Source organism: Asterias rubens, chromosome 10, assembly GCF_902459465.1.
Source record: "Asterias rubens chromosome 10, eAstRub1.3, whole genome shotgun sequence".
NCBI classification, from domain to species: Eukaryota; Metazoa; Echinodermata; class Asteroidea; order Forcipulatida; family Asteriidae; genus Asterias; species Asterias rubens.
In genome coordinates, this window is record NC_047071.1 from 11,570,483 (window position 1) to 11,591,497 (window position 21,015).

Consider the following 21,015-nt stretch of genomic DNA (forward strand, 5'->3'; position numbering starts at 1 on the left):
GTGTACAAATTTCGTCTGCATAGCGCCCTCTTTTGAATCCAAGTCCATGTAAATTCCGAACGGTGGACAGAATCTCCAGGATGCTGTCCCCAAGAGATTCTGTTTCCCATACGGCGAACTATGAACAAACTTCTCCTGACAGCGCCCTCTTTTGAAATGAGGGGCGGGGGAATCCCCGGAGGACAGATTCCCTAGGCAACGGCACAATCAAATTATTGTTCTTAACGCCATTAATAAGAACGTTGTGTCTTTACATTTTTATTTTATTCACATAAATTTTTATTTCACATACAATTGATTTCATTCACAAAGACAATAAAAAGATAGTTGAATATTTTACACACCAAACAAAAATTCCGCATTTTTTATATAACAACTATACTTAATAGTTATATATAGCTTTACAAAACACATTATGCGTATCCAACCAAATAACACTTAATAACACTATAATTAATTTTGAGTTAATAAATATTCAAGATAAATGAAAACATCAAAATCGTTACGATCCAAACTTTACTTTAGACTATATAACTGTTCTCAAAATTATTTTTTAAGTTGGAAAATGACACACATTAATAACCATAATTGATAAAATCTCGATCTTATACACAGAATGTTTTGAGAAATTTGTAATTATTTTTATTTGGGGTTTTCCGTAAGTTTGATATTCATTTAAATATTTAATTCTTGCTGGGACTAATCGTACATGGTATGCGAGTACGTTCTAAATATGCTCTGTAAATTACGTATGTCTCATACACCAAACTCGCACTGATATGTAGTTAGATTCATAAAAACCTCAGACAGTTTCGCTATTCCTATTGGTGGAGAGCGCGTCACATGGGATGTTTAAACCTTTGATAATGACCAGTGTGTATGACCGGTTATGAGCGGATACTCCATGCTAGTCTTGGTGCAAGACGTTTCTTGTCACGGACGATGCGCTGTTGGTGAGTTGGCCGCGCTGTGTGTGTGAAGGAAAATGATAACGTGTTGCCGGTTCTAAACGGCCGTGAAATAACGAGTCACTACACTTTACATCCCTTAATCACAATACATTTATGGTTATAACATGTTGTTTTCTTCAGTCGTTTAGGTGAAAATGGTTCCAGATTGGGTCACAAAGTTTAAACATTCATGTTATTCATACGAGCACAACGGGCTATTGTGTTTCAATTTATTAAGTCTAATATTATTTACACTGCAACATAAGATGCTAATGTTTCCTTTGAATTGTGTTTACCCGGTCTTAAATTGTTAACAGGTGAATGTTGAATGAAGAGCCTTTTTGTGTAAATATAACAATATCTCAAATTATGTAACTTCTATGTTTCCAACGCCCTTATGATTGACAGCTAAAATTAGTCGTAAGATTGTCGATGTATTACTTGATGAGGCAGGTTTTGAAGTTCACAAGTTCAAAACAATTCCACATTATTGTTCCACTTATTGTGTTTTGGGACCTTACCACATTCGCATGTCAGTGTATTAAAGCGTATACACGTACCGCCATATTATTAAAAAACCTTACATTTGTGTACTATTACGATAAGTCCAAACTTTGTGTGTACACTCTAAAAATAGTGTTTGGTTTTACACACATCTAAGTGTAAGTTTTATACCCTCTTTGTTCACATGTTTAGCCTTTAAACATGTTTAATTAATGGATACAACATGTGTTCAAACTCTAAACACAGTGTTACGGTGTACGTACGTGTACGAAATGAAAATGATAGTTGAATGTGATTTTAAGATACATTTCTTGACAAAACTAGTTTTGCTGACACCCGAAGAAAGCATACACCTGAGGTCGGTGCTTTCAGAGGTCGGTGCTTTCAGAGGTCGGTGCTTTCAGAGGTCGTGTCGACGCTAAATGGTTCAAGAGATTGAACTCCAGCTCTGGTGTTTCTGATCAGCAGAGTGTGGGTTCGATTCCCAGTCGTGACACCAGTGTCCCGAAATCAAGATACTTATTACCATAATGCTTCGCCCTTCGGATGGGACGTAACGCCGTTGGTTCTGTGTGCCGTGCCAACGCACGTAAAATAACCCAGTGTACTTATCGAAAACAGAAGGGGTTCGCCCCGGTGTTCCTGGTTTGATTGGCAGCATGTTGCGCCACCGCACTTGTAAAACATTACATGGTGCAATGTAAAAGGAGTAGGTCTCATACTTCAAACGTTGTCCCACATACCTTTAAGACAAACTCTGAATGTTAAAGCGCCTTGATCGTCACAGAGTGACGGATAACATCGCTACAAAGAAGCCACTATTATTATAGAAACAGAGATAATGAATGACAACGGCAGTACAGAAATTGTGTAAAATAAGCTATCTCAGTATTGCTTTGTGTGTTTTATGTTCAAAGTCACCGCATAATCTACGCGTATTCATTGGTTTGTCTTATTGTAGTTGGCAAGACACGTAAGCATTTTGAAATGAGGACCTGCCTCAATAAATCTTATTAATTTATTATAAAAACAGATATACACAAAGAATTAGTTTATTACAGCAGCCTGACATTAAAAGCAACGGACCTTTTTACAAATATAAGAATCGTCCACTATAAAAGAAAAACAAAGTTAAAGGCAGTGGACATTATTGGTAAATACTCAAAATAATTATTAGCATAAAACCTTACTTGGTAACGGGTAATGGGGAGAGGATGATAGGATATAACATTGTGAGAAACAGCTCCCTCTGAAGTAACGTAGCTTAAGAAGTAGAAAGAAGTAATTTTCCACGAATTTAAAATCGAGACCTCAGATTTAGAATGTGAGGTCTCGAAATCAAGCATCTGAAAGCACACAACTTCGTGCGACAAGGGTGTTTTTTCTTCCATTAATATCTCGCAACTTCGACGACCGATTGAGCTCAAATTTTAACAGGTTTGTTATGTTATGCATATATTGAGATACACCAACTGTGAAAACTAGTCTTTGACAATTACCAACAGTGTCCAGTGTCTTTAAGCAATTTAAAGGTTGCAGTATTACTGTATAAGAACGTATATAATGAGGAAGAAATTATAGTATTACAAACAAATGCAGAAGAATTCTTCAGTCCCGTCACAAGATGGACACTCTCATGGAGGACATAAGTAGAATAGTGACGACTACGACTGAAATAAGCATTGAAAATATGACCAGGAAGAGACGATCCAGTACCATTGCCACCTCCTGCCACTCGGTGGAGATCTGTTGGCTCTTATCCTCGTCGCGTCCCCGCCTCACCAGATAACCAACGTTCTTAGAAATAGACGTCATGTATTGCTCGATCACCGAATCGCCCGCCGTGTACAGTCTTTCCTTTGATCTGTCAGCCTTGTTGTCCGACGACATTCGTACAGGGCTCCCTCTGTCGTCCTCGGCGTGCTGCTCCTCGATGCCGTCGTCGCCTTCGAAGATAGGGTTGAGGACGCCCCCTCGCGACGACATGTTGGCGAAGTCCGTCTCGGAGGGACTGTGCATCTCTAACTCCATGGAGGACTGGGAGATCTGGCTGCGGACTCGGAGGATCTTGGCTAGTTTGACCAGAATGAGACGGTGGGCCCACCGGGGTACATGCGTGCTGTCCCCCCGGTGGTGGATGCTGAGCACCACGACTGTAAGAGCCGCGCAGACACCAACCAGAATAATAATGGCGGCGTAAAACTGACCTGTATAAACGGGAAAAGGTTCAAAACAAACTCAAATCAATTCGCAGTTAGTGCCCAAAGACGTTCGCGAGAACTTATTTTGTGCCTTTCTGCCAAACCTTCCGCAGCTAAAAAACTTGTAAACCACACCTGTTTTAAGGACTGGTTTGTACAAACTTGTATGCAGTGTTTGTGAATTTGGAAGAGTTATCGTCTGCAAAAAGCAGGGAAAACCTGATGTGAACATTTCCATGTAACTGCTTTTTGAAGTTTGAATAAACATTTGTTATTAACAACGTTGTCATATTTGTTGACCAGCGACCATAACTGTGTGATATCAATACGATACTCGACATGGGGCAATGTGTATCCCCCCCCACCCAACCCCTCGACTGTATCTTTATTGCATGCTTAGAATCTCTTGGTTTCTTCAGGGCGGCACTTCTATAACCGAGGAAAATTTGTTGCGACATAGGGAGGAAACATTGGGGGATGATACCCCCCCCCTGCCCTATACGAGGCATGGTATACCCCCCCCCCCCCCCAAAAAAAAAAAAAAAAAAAAAAAAAAAAAAAACCGTGGCTCTACCGGCAGTGGGGCAGTTTCTTACATAGGCACCCATTACCGTCTGTATTATTCTATCTTATCTACTATGACCTTGATCACCTCGCAACTGCACAGCGTTTATCCTCTCATCGCCATGGATAAGTTTGTTTTGAGCTTTTCAGCCAAGAACCAAGAACACCACGTTTAACACTTACCAATTAGAGGCACAACCTCGGACGTAGGTGGAATGGTTTCAGCAACAAGCAGGAGGAACACGGTCAATGAGAGTAGAATGGTGATGGTCAGAGTGATCTTCTCTCCAGCGTCGGATGGCAGGAAGAATCCCAGGAGAACGATCGACGAGATGAGGACGCAAGGAAGAACGAGGTTGAGCATATAGAACAGTGAGCGACGCTCCAGTATCACGTGGAAGTGGATGACTGGGTACGGTTCGGCGCAGCAGGGCTGGAAGGTAACTTCTCGGGATGCTGGCATTTCTGTATGGAAGAATATATGACTCAATTGTGATAAAAGCTGAACAGATTAGTAAAAAAAAAATTTCAAAAACGGGCTTCAATCTCAGACTGAGTTTTGTGAATCTGAAATTCCTAAAGAAAACAAAACATGACATTAAGTTTCACTCACAGTGAGTAGGGATTCATGCCATGGCCAAACACCTGATACTGTTCAAAAAGGAAGGAAACCCTTTAATTACGTTAGTAAAGAAATTGTTTAAAGGCAGTGGACACTATTGGTAATTAGTCAAAATAATTATTAGCATAAAACCTTACTTGGTAACGAGTAATCAAAAGAGGTTGGTAGTATAAAACATTGTGAGAAACGGCTCCCTCTGAAGTGGAGTAGTTTTCGAGAAAGAAGTAATTTTCCACGAATTTGATTTCGAGACCTCAAGTTTAGAACTTGAGGTCTCGAAATCAACCATCTAAACGCACACAACTTCGTGTGACAAGGGTGTTTTTTTCTTTCAATATTATCTCGCAACTTCGACGGCCAATTGAGCTCAAATTTTCACAGGTTTGTTATTTCATGCATATGGTGAGATACACCAAGTGAGAAGACTGATCTTTGACAGTTACCAATAGTGTCTACTGTCTTTAAAGCACACAGCGTGTGCAAGGAGTGTGCAGCTGCAGTTTGAACTATCGATTTCAGAGTTTAGACCAACTTTACAGCGTGACTTTATTCTAAATGGATAACGACAGGGGACAAGTGTAGTTGACTTGTTTACCCTAACATGTCCACAGCGCCCTCTGTATGGTCAATATTTGATCGATCACATGGTCAAAAGATCGGGACCTAACCATTAAGAGTTTATATTAATCGTTACCGGAGCCAAGCAGTAAAGTCGTTGCCGAGTCGGCAGATATTATGGCTACGACTTCGGCTGGATCGCCGAGCCATGTTTTATTGTTAGGTGTTACGATCTTTGTTTTTTAAATCTGATGAGGGCGGTCCCCCCCCCCTACCCTCCCTATTTGCTATTTATGCGCACGCATGTTTCACACTCACCAATCAAATCCCATTCCCCATTACCCGTGAACCTGGACGTGTCTGCTTCTGTGACGTTGAGCTGTAGGTTCAGCTGGTAACCGTTGAACGTCCACGAGCCGAACTTGAGCGTGCAGTTCTGTATATCGAACGGGAAGAACAGCGGATTCATCTTGCAGGCGCTCATCAAGATGGCCGGGGCTCGCCACGTGACTAAACCCTCTGAGTCAATGAGGGCGCGAGTCTGCCGGATACCGCCCTCTAAGTTGTCATTTGCACTGTCGGGAAAAAAAATGAGGAGGAACAAGGAATATTGAAGAACTGATTGTTGGACCAATTAAATCCTCGTTTATGTCTACTTTTACAAAAATTTAACATGTAAAGCATCAAACACTTTAAGAGGTTTTCTGTGAATTAGTGCACTATTCTCAAAAGTCATTCTGTTGCTAAAGTTTTGGTTCTGTCGTTGTCGTTGTCGTTGTCATTGTCATTGTCATTGTCGTTGTCTTTGTCGTTGTCGTTGTCGTTGTCGTTGTCGTTCTAGGTGTCGTTCGTTGTCATTGTCATTGGCAAGTAAATAGCCCTACATTTGTAAGCTATAATTATGGCTCAAAAAGAACGTCAACTACATTGTGTAAACTTGTTACATTCTCTCACTACATGTTAAACTTGTTTACAGACTGGTAACTCTAACATACACGAGCCGAGAATATATTTCACAGTTTTTAGAGCTTTTGTTCATTTTGTCAAGAACTTTGAAGTTAACTTGCGTCTGCTGCCGAATTATGGCGATTCTGAAAGTCACCCTTTTCGTAAACTTCTGGTTTGAAATTTAACTAAGAGATACAAGTGTCTACTTACTTGTTGTATAGCACGATATCCGGTTTCCATATCTCATTGGATGGAACAGTCACCTCCGAGATGTTGTAGAATTCACGCGGGTTCCACTGTAGGTTCTCGTCTCTCCATTGCTGTAATGGAACACATTTGTTTTACATATTTAACTCATGACAACAAATAAAACAAAAGTGAGGATGGGCGTAATTTCACAATTCCCATCTGACACTGCGCCATCACCACACAACGCCCTCCTAATCCCCCTCCGTCCCTCCCTAACTCACGCCCATACACCAACTTTTCGAAACATCCTCCGAAAACGTCCCTTCGCCTGACCAAACCATCTATCCAAGAGTTATGCATACAGGCCGAATACTGTTTGTTTACGAGCTATTTTAAAGCCATTGGACACTTTTGGTACAGACAAAAAATTAAAAGTTTTTTACATAATATACAGGGTTTACAGAAGGTAATGGTGAAAGACTTCTCTTGAAATATTATTCCATGAAATGCTTTATGAGAAAACATTAAAACAATCCGTAATTCTCGATGTCGAGAATTACGAATTTATTTTAAACACAGTCATGTCATGACACGGCGAAACGTGCGGAAACAATTGGATGGGTTTTCCCGTTATTTTCTCCCGACTCCGACGACCGATTGAGCCTAAATTTTCACAGGTTTGTTATTTTATATATAAGTTGTGATACACGAAATGTGGGCCTTGGCTTTAAACAAAATTTATAACATTAAACTAAACAGTCATCATCCAGACTTCTACAATACGTCTACTTACTTGGTATAACCAAACGCTTATGGTCATAATCTGATTTTCCTCATCCTGCGAAAAACAACAACAAGCAAACACAATTAATAATGTTGGGCGACCACACCCACAAATTTCGAACCACATGTTGGTGGCATCTTTCATTCTTACACTCAGCGGGGTGACTCTTTCCCCAATTCGGATTTATGTTGATAACAATTAGGTTCCGTATCTCTTTTTACTCACGATACACCATTTAGTGAGTTATCATTGATTAATCGATTACTAAAAGCAATGTTTCGATCAATAGTTGCATTTTAACAATACTTACCGTAATTACGCACGGGTAATTTTAAAGAAATTGTAGTCAAAGTTTGTACAAAGCACGTGTAATATTGTCAAAACACGGCCGCAGGGCCAGGCTAGCAAGAGTCGAATCTAAAGCTGAGGCCAAGGTTTCGAAAAGGACCTACGTAAACAATAAAAATTCACTTGATAAGTCTACCGCCACCTAGCGTTCCAAAGTTTTCCATGGACCAAAATAATATGTTGTGTTCTTTACCATATCGACAATCTCCACAAGTGTCATGTCCATCAATACATTGACGACGTCTCGGTGGTTTTTGACGGGCCGGACGAGAGGGTAGTAATTCTTCATCAGATGGGTCACTAACTTAAATTCCTCCGGTTCCATCGAGAAATGACCTGAACATAAAAACAAAGAGAATCGTTTACGTAATCATGACGTCAAGAAATTAGCATTGTTCACACGAAATAAGGCGAGTGTTTTTCGTGCTTGACAATTGTACTTATTTAGTCGTATTATAAATACCATTTTTTTGGGGGGGGGCGCTTCAAGTTGAGTTACTTGAAGCAGGATTTACAGGAAGCTGTTTCAACTTTTTTCAACTTTCAATTTATGGAAAATACCCGAAAAAAATTCTGATGTGGCTGCGTAAGCCTACATCATCTAGTATTTAATAAAAATCGTGAACCTACTACAACAGGGCTAATCTTTAATGATTGAACATTGTTCTTTCCTCACAGCGCAAAGGGCACTCTGTTTTTCTGTCATACTGGAACTCAAAGGGAAACAAGAAGGCAGCCCAAAAGTGTGCTTTGAAGACATCTAAAGATGAATCCCCATAGAAACCAGTAAGTACGTACAACTTTTAATATCCATTTTCCTTTTTCGACGTTTTGGTGTTTTCCCCCTTCTTTATGACTGATTGACATTCCAAGCGTAACGTCGTATTTTTGAGGAACTGAGCCAATGTCCGACATTCTGTCCCCAGGAGATTCGGTACCCCATTATGGCTAACGTACTGTGCACAAACGTCTTCTGAGAGCGCCCTCTGTTGAATCATACTCCTCCAGCCCATTTTAATTTCCAACATGAGGAACAGAATCTCCGTGGGAGTGTTTTAGCTTCTTCTTCTTTTTGCCGATCGACGGAAGTACGAGAAACGGTTACTTACTCCGCTTTGGCTGCGTAAAATGTCACTCGTCAATAAAATCGTGGACCTCGCTGCAGGGCTATCAATCCCTCCCGTGTATTAGTGTCTTCCAACATGGTTTATAGAAAACTGTTAGTTTTGTATAACGTGGCATAGGGATAAGATCCAATGGAATATGCATGCCTTCTCTGTATTAGATTTGTTGATAATCGAATTCCTCAGTGCTTTCGTCGATATTCAAATGAATGTTTACTGACTAACACATTGGGATAAACACTTGTTGGATTGTTTACTCAGTTATTCTTGTCTATTTGTGTGGATAATGAATTGCCCCATAGCCTGGCTAACAACCAAAATCGTAATGACAAAAATATAAACATGAAATGTGGAAATTTATCATCAATAACAAACTATACGTATGTATTTCGTTTGCGGTAACACCATGTGTGTATCTACTTGCCAGGTAAAGTTTGTTCTTAGAGAACCGTCTTGCTTTATTCTACTGCCGAGGAGTAGATAATCGGGGGTTCGGGAGACTTCTCAGTTCTGAAAAGAACTGTCCTGCTTTTAACTATTACCAAGGTGGATGGTATAGAAAATAGACTTGGAATACTACTTTAGCTTATAGGATCGTCATTAACTGTACTACACGGAGTCAGTTCTGAATTGGTCTCAACGTTTCGACTAGCTTGCTCTAGTCATCGTCAGGAAATGTTACCATCGACTCCCATTTCGGAAAATATTTACAGCTCAAAATCGTTTCCCAAGACTTCTCCAAAGCTTGCCTGTCCACTTACGATACACCTGCAGGTACCTGATCCCAAGGGGTTCTCATTTCTAAGGTGACAACACATTTTATGTTTCCGTAAAACATTCGTCGCTCGTTATGACGCCCATTTTAGTAAAACAATATTTATCCCTATGCTTATATGAAATGAGTAGGGTAAATATTGCGTTTTTAGGAAGCTAAACACCCATTGTTTAGTACGTGGAAGTGTCGTGGCCGAGCGGTTAAGAGCACCGAATTCAAACCCTGGTGTTTCTGATCAGCAGAGTGTGGGTTCGAATCCCCAGCCGTGACACTGTGTCCTTGAGCAAGACACTTAACCATTGCTTCGTCCTTCGGATGGGACGTAAAGCCGTTGGTCCCATGTGTTGTGTAACGCATGTAAAAGAACCCAGTGCACTTATCGAAAAGAGTAGGGGTTCGCCCCGGTGTTCCTGGTTGTGGCTGCCTAATGCGCCGTAGCACCTTGTAAACCCTTATAAGGTGCTAAATAATTGGGTCTCAGAATTCATCACTGCAATAACCTATCTTTCTGAAAGTTTGTATATACTCAGCGCCTTGAGTACCTTGTTTGGTAGATACGTGCGCTATATAAGACTTCGATATATATATATATATACTTTTAAATTGTGTTTATTTGCTCTTCTACAAACCGATGCACTTTGTTCCTTCCATTTGGGTTCCACAAACTATTTCTCCCGAAAATAAATTCAGCCTAACACAGCCAGTGAATGCACGCAGCCTTTATATCAGGACATGTCTCTCTCACCCTGTAGTGTTTTGACGATGGGGTACCGTACACGTGATTAAAAATCACAGACAGTTGTTTTCCCCTCGTCTGTCAATGTTTATTGTTGAATTTCCCTTCATTGCCGCCAACGAATTGATTTACCACGGCCCATTCGGGTACAACTCTAGTTTAAAGGCACTGGACACCTCTGTCAAAGACCAGTATTCTCACTTGGTGTGTCACATCACAATTATGCGTACATTAACACATTCAAAATTTTGGCTCAATTATTGGTCAGTGAAACTGCAAGAAAATAATGAATTAGAAAAAAAACTTGTTGCACAAGCACTTGCAGATAAATGAGAAAGGCTCACGGCCTGAAGTCTTCCCCAGATTCAGGTATTTTTGTGAGAAATACCCTCTTTCTCAAGGAAGATCTACGTTTACTTCAGAGGGAGCCGTTGCTCACAGTGTTTTATACTGCCAACAGCTCTCATGTGCTCTTTACCAAGTAAATTTGTTTATTCTAATTGATTTTGAGTGATTACCACTATTGTTCCTAGCGCCTTTAATGTCCCCTTTTGTCTAAGATGTTTGCCCGAACCATGCTGTAAAACTTTATGCATGTTGCGCAAAATAAACTCTCTTAAAGATAGCGTCGATTTGTTTTGTCTGCAAAGTACATAGCTTCAAGATTTGATTGTGAACGTTTTGTTCAATGTGTTCGAGCGGTGAGGTAGAATGCGCAATAATATGGGTTATTAACATTTCAGCAGTCACAATAAAAGAATTGTTCAATTAATTTTGAACGACCCCAGATTGATTTGGGATATTGTTCAGTATTAATATTGAAGAACCCTGATTGTTTTAGGTCAAGTTTCATCGATTGACAGATATTAATTTTAAAGGAACACGTTGCCTTGGATCGGTCTACGAGTTGGTCTTTAAAAAGCGTTTGTAACCGTTTGTTATGAAATGCATATGGTTAGAAAGATGTTTTAAAAGTAGAATATAATGATCCACACAAGTATCACTCAAAATTGCACGGTTTTCATTGTACGTCGCGAACTAACACGGTTGGGAGTCAACTTGACTCACATAAATGGCCGACCGTGTTAGTCGACAGGGTAAAAAGAAAACCACGCAATTTTGAGGCATATTTGTGAAGATCATTGTATTCTACTTTTACAACATCTTTCTGCCCATATGCATTTTATAACAGACGGTCACAGAACGCTTTTCAAAACGACCAACTCGACCGATCCAAGGCAACTCGACCGATCCAAGGCAACTCGACCGATCCAAGGCAACGTGTTCCTTAATAAAAGGAGGGCATACAGTCTGATTACACGCGAGGGGTCTGTAGTTTATGTTTCATGCGTCAGGAGAATGGGTGAAAATTATGTACAATAACATTTAATTATGATTGTAATAATTATCAGAAATCAGCTGTTGCAATTGATTCGGTTTAAAATATTGTGTTCTCAATTGGACTCTTTCCAGAGGAAAAATAGCACATACAAATAAATGTGTTATGAACACTTTATTACCAGTGTGTCTCCGAAACTAATTAAACAAAGATGAGTATTTAAAGGGTCTATGTACTTTTTGTAGGACAAAAAAACACAATGTCCACAGATTTACATTAAACTTACACAGTTTAAAGATTATGATAGTAGAAATCTTCCCTGAAAATATTACATGCTGAGGTGCTGTAGTTTTTGAGAAATGGTTGAAACAATGTCATGAAAATAATTTTCGTCTCAGTGATCATGAGACGAAAATTATTTTAGCGTGTAAAAACATTGTTTTACTCATTTCTCAAAAACTACAGCACTTCAGCAAGTAACATTTTCAGGGAAAATTTTTACTATAATTATCTTCAAATGGTGTCAGTTAGTTTAATGTAAATCTGTGGACATTGTGTTTTGTGATACAAAAAGTACCCACATCGTACTTAAAGTTGGTTTATACTCTCAAAATTTCACATTCATCAGAATGGCAAAACGGTAGACACTTGCCTGGCTATTTATTTATTTATTTATTTTTATTTTTTCAGTGTATTAAAAGGGGGTGTCTTCTCTTTCAAAGACAATAAGCCTGCCACTATGTGGGTTTTTTTTGTGTTTTTTTCTTCTTTTTTATATAATATGGAACATTCTGTAACCAAATACTTACTTGTAAATGTCACAATCGTACAATGAGAAAGGTTACAGTCGTCTGCACGCATAAATTTCCCAAAATTGTTGTGCAAATTTTGTGTAACCTTACCATGAGCCCGGGACAAACCCCTTTTTCTGTAATTGCTCCCTGCATAAATGTTCAAACCGCCTTGCTGAGTTTCTGCATGAGATATGATGCGCATAATGACATTCACCCTAATGTGTTTAAAAACCCTTAGAGTGGCACTCCGGGGATGGAACAAAATGGTGTTCACGTTCCAGTGAATTTTGCTGTAATCTAATTTCGGTGTACACGTTATGATAATTATAGTTTTAACACATTTAGTTTAAAGTGGATTTTTGTTGTTGTTTTGGTTGTGTCTTTATGGCTGTACGCAAAGGAACATTGCAAAGTATGTGTATAAAATATTGGATTTGAGCATTGCACTGTGAGGTATCACTGGTTTGCGGTTTGTGTATCTACTCTTGTGTGTATCTACTTGCTGGGTAGATTAGGTTCTGTTGAGAAGACCGATTTACTCCACAATATGTCGGATACTGTTAGTTCACAAAGTGTCCTTAATTAAATCATGTTTTAAAAATCATTTTGGACTTTTTGTTGGCTTCGTGTTGGTGTGGACGCTGTGCGGTTAATTCTCAAAAGTAGTCTCGGTGAAATACAATTTATTAAATGTAACTTTTAGTAGGCCTATCTTCATTCAACATGGAGCGTCGTCAGGGCGACATTGAACGGGTGACAAAGAAACAATTTTGTTTATGATAAGGAACTTTTAAAGAAGCCCGGTTCTTCACCCGGTTCTTTACAACGCCTCCAATAGCCACTGCTCCTTTAAGACCCAAAGGTCACAGTCGCTCGAGCAGAAAATATCGACACCCTAGGGGAACGCCTTCCATTTTAAGACGCGGAACTATAAGACAGCCAAGTATCGAGTACATCTAGATGTATTCGAATATACACTGATCACGCGTAATCGACTATTGCGGAATTCATTTTAGTTGGACATGTTGTATTCGGTTTGTAGTCGATACTTTTTCCGAGTCGAATACAGGTATCGACTTCATTATGCACGACACGGAGTTTAATTCAGTATCACCTTGTGGGCAATTCACACCTGAGCCGACACTTTGAGGGCGGACCAAAAATAAAATAGTAAAGGCCGACAATTTTTCATTTTGTGATGGTTATCCGGATATTTTTGTTTCTTAAAGGCACTGGACACCTTTGGTAATTGTCAAAGAGCAGTACTCCCACTTGGTGCATCCAAACATTTGCATATAACAACAAATCTGTGAAAATTTTGACTCAATTTGTCGTCGAATTTGCAAGAGAATAATGAAAGAGCGAAACACCCTGGTTGCTAAAAAAAAATGAGCTTCCAGAAGCCTAAAAGAGGGCTGAATTATTTTAAAATTTGAGTGAGAAATTGCCTCATTCTCAATAACTATAATTTTTTCATCAGAGGGAGCCGTTTCTCGCGCTGTTTACTTATCGACAGCTCTACACTGCTAACAATAATTTTGAGTATAAATTACCAACAGAGTACAGTACCTTTAAATGCAGTTGACACTATTGGTAATTACTCGAAATAGTTATAAGCATAATACCTTACTTTGTTAAGAGTAATGGAGAGCTGTTGGTAGTATCAAACATTGTGAGAAACGGCTCCGTCTGATGTAATGTAGTTTTCGAGAAAGAAGTTATTTTCCACGAATTTGATTTCGAGACCTCAGATTTTTAATTTTAGTTCTCAAACTCAAAGCATCTGAAGGCAGACAACTTCGTGTGACAAGGGTGTTTTTTTCTTTCATTATTATTTCGCAACTTCGACGACCAATTGAGCTCAAATTTTCACAGGTTTGATATTTCATTTCATGCATATGTTGAGATACACGAAGTGAGAAGACTGGTCTTTGACAATTGCCAATGGTGTCCAGTGTCTTGAAGGTAGAATTTTACGGAAAATCATCTGTGTTTGGTCCTTGACATGAAACAAAGCCTGTGAAATTGTATACTATGGACTGTGCTACAGCTCAAACAGGTGTTTTTTCAATCAGTGTAAAAAGGGTTTTGTTTGGTCAATATTAAGATGACTCGCTGATGAAAAACCTCACTCCTTGCATCACCTTGGATGTTTCACAATAATCGTTCGAGTGGGATGTTTCTGTGATCGAAGCGTCTTGTGGCAATCAAATCTCTAACATTGTTGGCAAAGTCTATACCCACAATTATGTGTGGTCGTTGACATTGTTTCAGATGTTTCCGAAGATCGGGAAAATGTATTCTAAATTGCCAGATTTGAAAGTACAACAATGTTAAATTTTGCACAATGCCCCCCCCCCCCCCGAAAAAAAAAATAGTATAAAAATAGTAATACAAAAACTTCACAAAATGTTTTCAAATAGCCCTGGAGAAGGTCTGACATAATATTGGCGAATTTTTGAGTGCTTTTGAATTGATGAACATACAACAACAATTGAACATATTTTGGAGTTAGCCATGCCAAATATTAATAATAATACAAACATGAATACAGTGTCCTAATGGTGTTGACATACTCAAGGGCCCTATAGTCAAACACTAAGCAGGTACAATTGTATAATCTGAAACTGAATTATAAGAGTGGGAGTAAAACAAATCGTTAAAACATTCAACATTTAAAGCCATTGGACACTTTCTGAACAGAACAAAAATTTAAAGTTCACAGATTTACAAATAAAACAGGGTTTACAGAAGGTAATGGTGAAAGACTTCCCTTGAAATATTATTCCATGAAATGCTTTACTTTTTGAGAAAACATTAAAACAGTTAGCAATTCTCGATTTCGAGAATAACGAATTTATTTTAAACACATGTCATGACACGGCGCAACGTGTGGAAACAAGGGTGGGTTTTCCCGTTATTTTCTCGCGACTCCGATGACCGATTGAGCCTAAATTTTCACAGGTTTGTTATTTGGACAATACTGTTTACCGATGTTGTGCGATTGATTTCAATACTTCTTATTCGCAGTGTTTGTTTCACACAGGTGAAAATCCTCCTTTGTGCCTCAGCAGGCTTAATATTGTGGCCCCATTTCAATTTATAAATGTCACTGACAAAACTAATACATCTAAACCAATTGCCTCGCGTTTTAATTAAATAACTTGCCATTGGATGACTATGGTGAATATCACATTCAGACAGTTTGGTTTAGAGTTAATGTATTGGTTGACAGTTTGGATTAAAGGAACACGTTGTCCTGGATCGGTCGAGTTGGTCTTTGAAAAGCTTTTGTAACCGTTTGTTACAAAATGTATATGATTAGAAAGACATTTTAAAAGTAGAATATAATGGTCCACACAATTATTTTCCTCGAAATTGCGTGGTTTCCTTTTACTGTGCGAACTTACACGGTCGGCCACGGCCATAAATGGCCGACAGTGTTAGTCGACGATGTAAAAGGCAAACCACGCAACTTCGAGTGATACTTGTGTGGATCATTATATTCTACTTCTAAAAATGTCTTTCTAATCATATACATTTTATAAGAAACGGTTACAAACGCTTTTCAAAGACCAACTCGACCGATCCAAGGCAATGTTTCCTTTAACATGTCACAGTGACACTAAGGTAGCTCATGGCTCGCTTGAGTTCATGCTGTTGTAGTTGTGGCACTACTGCTTAAAAACTGACTTGGTAACGAGCATTGGAGAGCTGTTGATAGTATAAATCATTGCTCCCTCTGAAGTAGCATCGATTTTGAGAAAGAGGTGATTTCTCGCCATAAAAGACTTCTAGCCAGAAGTATTTTATTCTTATCTGAAAGCACACAAATTCGTCCAACAAGTGTTTTTTCTTTTTTTTTCTCATCATTTTCTCGCAACTTCGATGACCAACTTAGCTCAAATTTTCACAGGCTTGTTATTGTATGCTTGTACACGAAGTGGGAAGACTGGTCTTTGACAATATTACCAAAGGTGTAGCTTCCCTTTAAACCGCTTGGCTACAGTGAGCCAATTGCGGGTGACATCTGCTAAACTGGATTAACGGGTTAAGTTTGCATGTTGACGTTATGGGGTAAACTGGTTAGAACAGTATACCATAATTGGTAAATGTTCACAAAACGATTACCATAAAAAAAATTACTTGGTGAGAAGCACCGCAGCGGTTGCTTTAGAAACTCGTTTTGAGAAAGAATTCCCTTCGTAGTTATCTGGGTTGGGTAATGTTCACCAACATTTTCTTTTCTTCTCTTAGGGTAGACGCTGTCAGGTTAATATTACACAGGTAACCTCTGATTGTGTCTGTCTTTTTGTGCTTATAATTGAGCATTAAGTTGGCAAAACAAAAATATCTATGACCCTGCCTTGAAGAAAAGGTCATGCTGGATCTGAAAATTAATCGTCGGAATTACATATAGGAACCCACGTTTAATGCATGATATTAATTATTATAAACCGAACATTCATAATGACAAAATGGTACCTCAATGCACTGTTACCGTGAAGCTTGTGGTTAAAACATTTATTCGTCCTCTACCTTTACCTTCCTGTTCTGATTCGTCGACATACTCTTTCCCTGCCCCCCCCCCCCCTCCCCACCCTCTCTTAAATAGGTAGCACTCTGCCATCTGTCCTTGAGATTAATTTGTTCCGACCTTCGTCAGTGGTTTGTGTAGTCGAGAGTTAGTGTTTCATCCCGGCTGTACAATTTGCAATTTTTTCTGTTTGGGTTGTCGTATCTGTTGGTGCTGTTTGGTTTTTACCCATACACCGATGTGTGTTAGCACTGTATACTCAGCACTTTCCCGAGTCCTGTGAGAAAAAAATATCACAGCCATATTACTCGGTTGGGATTTGAACCCACGACCGTTGCTATTCCAGAGCAATGTCTTACCAAGACTACCGAGACTGCCCGGTTGTTTTATTGTATACACGGACATGGGTAATTTGTGGCACCAGAACCTTTTGCGAAATCTTCAGAAATCATCAACTCTATATCTGATTCGTAGAGGTTTTAAAATAAAGGTGTTGAAAGACATCGGTGTGTTCAATCTCTGTTAAAGTTGTTGATGGGCCTTTAAAAAAATATATTTATATGAAGGCCTGGAGACAAAAATGAAGGGAATTGAATGTTATGCAAGTTTGGTTGAATGTTATGATCTGTAATGTTTGGGCCTATCTACTATTATGAGTAAGAAAATAATAAATTAATTCCGACGCTGTTTGTGCACAAAAATTTGTTTGTATTGGCATGTGATGGATTACATAGGCATGTTTTTGGATTATAATAATAATATTAATAATAATAAATTCTTATAATATAGCGCATTTCACAATAACCGTTATAGAGTCGATTAAAGAAGATGCTTCGATATCGTCATAAACACGTAAGTTTCAAAGATATCATTTTAATAATCTCATGGAACGAAAACAAAACGAACACAAAATAAATACAGTGAGACAAAACATGATAGCAGCAGACGAGGCGAACTTTAATCAATTTTGCCATTTTGTCATTCCACGCAACGTGAGAAATAATTTGATAACATGAATAAAATGTGAAATAACTGACTTATCACAAAAAGCATAAACACAACAAATAACTGCATATACAATCCAAACAAGTCTTCACAAATCTACAAATAAAGCTTTCAACCAATGAAACAATAAAAGTGACGATATCATTGTATATTGAAGTAACTGTAGATGAATGTATTCTTTGTAGGTGTTCAGTCTTATTTGGGACGACTAAACACGACCTCCACACACGTATATGCATTTCTTTGTATAGATATGTGTACCTTAAAGACACTGGACACTATTGATAATTGTCAAAGACCAGTCTTCTCACTTGGTGTATCTTATTAACATATGCATAAAATAACAAACCTGTGAAAATTTGAGTTCAATCGGTCATCGAAGTTTCGAGATAATAATGGAAGAAAAAACACCCTTGTCACACGAAGTTGTGTGCTTTCAGATGCTTGATTTCGAGACTTCAAAATCTAATTATGATGTATCGAATTCAAAGTCGTGGGAACTTACTTCTCGGAAACTATGTTACTTCAGAGGGAGCCGTTTCTCACAATATTTTATCTTAAGCTCCCCAGTACTCGTTACCAAGTAAGGTTTTATGCTAACATTTATTTTAAGTAATCCAATAGTGTCCATGTCTTTAAGCACATGTTCCTGCACATGAATTATCATGCAGAAGATGAAGCAATTTAGGCCAACATAATAACCCCATTCAGTAAGATAAATGGCATCCGAATCCAGACGATGTATAGATTATGATAAATAAGGGCTTCCTCGCCAGTCGAGAAAACTCGCCGTCCATTTCAAAAATGTCATAATTAATTTCTCAACATAAAGGTAGGCCGCGCTGTGGTTTAAAATAAAGCCCATGAACGCCGTGCGAAATATAATGCCCTTAGTAAATAGTGGCTAGTTTCAGTGTGGACGAACGGTCACAATGAATGTCATTATGCCTCTCATTGATACTGGGTTGTGTACATGCTGATGTAGTTTTGTGCACATAATAAGGAGAGTGGTGGGGGAAAAACATGGAGTGTGTGCGATGAGGTATATAGTAATGGCATATACATTATTGGGAGATCGTGCGAGACAACGGGGGTGTTGCAGAAGAAGAACAAATTATAATATACGTGAGCATTGTCCTTACCGCCGGAGATGCAAGCCGTCGTCAGGCACAGCACGGCCACTGTGAATAGGGGATGCTGGGTCGTCATCTCTCGGATAAATTCACTCCGGGATGGTTGTCCTTTTCCCCCTCTTCGACAGTAACCCTCCTCCTCCTTGGAAGACACAATACCAGGTTTACTTATAAGATGATGTCTCAGTCCCCTTTCTCCTTAGATGTATGATAAGATCTCTAATATGTCTTGGGAATCATGGGTTGTTGATGATGCCAGCGACGCGTATGGCTTAAGACTGTGCGTAGCGGAAATGAAGCTAAACAGACGCGCAAATGCCGGGCTCTCCCCCTCTCTCTCGCTCTCTCTGCTGCTGATGATAAAACTGGACGGACAGATGCTACGCGCTCGATAGTCATTACGGCCAACCACTGGAGCACTTAGATTTTAACCACTGATTGCTAAATGAGAACCCCCATCTCTCTGCATGTTCTCTCTATCTCAACTTGGATTTGATTGACGCAAGAAGCTCTTAGTCTTAGAGAGGCAATCATTGATGCGGTCCGGTCCTTACGTAACAAACCGCATCTTCATCATCGAGCCGGCACACCGAGAAAAAGCTAGGCTGTCACATAAGTGGCTTTCACGGCCCGGCATCGATCGACTTCATTCCGTGCTGGAGGAGGTCACTGTGTTTTTATTTTAATGTTATCTTGAAAGTGGGATAACATACACACACACTGGCTCGCTCTAGTCTTGTGGACCAGTCGTTGCGGTGAGATATAGTCGAGTCGTGGTGGCGTAATGATTCAGGTTTAACCGCGACAGAATACTGCTCTCGCGAGATCACTGCTCTCTCGCGCTAACTGCTGGCCGATACTAATCCCCCCCCCACCACCCCCATTAAATGATTAAATGAGGTTGCGCAGCGCGAGATCAGTAGAGAGCCTTTTGTTTGCATGTGTATGTCTGCTTGTTTTAATCTTGTCTGTCTGGCTGTTTCTACAAGCTTCTGCTTATCAAAACAGCCCCATACTCATGTATTTTGCTTTACTCCGTAGTACATGTACATGTGATTGTCGTTATCTTTTCATGGAAGTGTGGAAATAAATGTGGTGTTTAAAACCTAATTGAAAATTGAGTAGTCTCGCGGGTGCCAGTCTAGCGAGAATATCGCCAGTGTCGCGCGGGAATCGCGGAGAGAGTCGGAACGCTATCACCGCGGCCGACATTTTAACGACTTGTTTACAAGGCTAGCTCGCTCCGTCGCGATGCGCACGTATACTGCTCGCATAGCTTGATGAGGAAGACAGAGTAACCCGTGTGTTGTAGGTCAATGCATGGCCGAATAATAATGAAACGGTCTCGCTGTCTCGTTAAATCGAATTATAACGTGATGATTATCTGCTGACATTGAGGGCGCTTTGTAACTTGTCGATATGACTGTTAGTTGCGACGGAAGTAGCGTTGCCGAGTATTGATTTTTACTGTACCACAGAATGGGAGAATAGACTTACTTCAAAAATGTTTCAATGTCGTTTCAAATGAATGTAGCAACAACACAGGCACAATATTGGGTGCGTTCGTTTAGCTTCCCTGGGTCGACCCCGGTATGTGGCGTGTGTTTTTTTCTAGGACGAACGTGGGTAATTATCTGCACACGTTCGTCCTGGAAAAAGAAAACGCCACACACCGGGGTCGACCCAGGGAAGCTGAACAAACGCACCCATACAAGGCAATGTACACCTTGGTTTTGGGAACCGCTCGATCGTTTTGATCATAAAGTGTAAAATAAAATCGTATAATAAAATTGACCTGCGAAATTAGTTTCGCAAGGTTACAGTTTTTTGAGAATTCAAAGAAAACCTGGAGCGGTGTTTTGTTGTCCACGCAGGAAGAAATAATCCGTAATTATAAAGCAAAA

At 39.5% G+C, this 21,015-nt stretch overlaps 1 protein-coding gene across 1 annotated transcript; it reads right to left on the reverse strand.

The window, feature by feature from the left end:
* Nucleotides 1–2,908: 2,908 nt before the first annotated feature.
* Nucleotides 2,909–19,802, reverse strand: LOC117295810 (neuronal acetylcholine receptor subunit alpha-7-like). Its single transcript, XM_033778573.1, has 7 exons — nt 19,121–19,802; nt 7,862–8,004; nt 7,330–7,374; nt 6,558–6,667; nt 5,718–5,974; nt 4,403–4,684; nt 2,909–3,661 (listed from the first exon to the last, which is right to left on the reverse strand). The coding sequence occupies exons 1-7, from the start codon at nt 19,185–19,187 to the stop codon at nt 3,072–3,074; spliced, it is 1,494 nt and encodes a 497-aa protein (XP_033634464.1). The 5' UTR covers nt 19,188–19,802; the 3' UTR covers nt 2,909–3,071.
* Between the last annotated feature and the right edge of the window lie 1,213 nt (nt 19,803–21,015).

Bases quoted from the DNA above. Each gene is read 5' to 3' on its own strand.
- LOC117295810 (XM_033778573.1), bottom strand. From the start codon at position 19,187: ATGACGACCCAGCATCCCCTATTCACAGTGGCCGTGCTGTGCCTGACG. The intron at 8,005-19,120 runs GTAAGGACAATG...TTTTATGTTCAG, and splicing joins GACGGCTTGCATCTCCGGCG to GTCATTTCTCGATGGAACCG. The intron at 4,685-5,717 runs GTGAGTGTGAAA...TCTTCCATACAG, and splicing joins TGGGGAATGGGATTTGATTG to AAATGCCAGCATCCCGAGAA.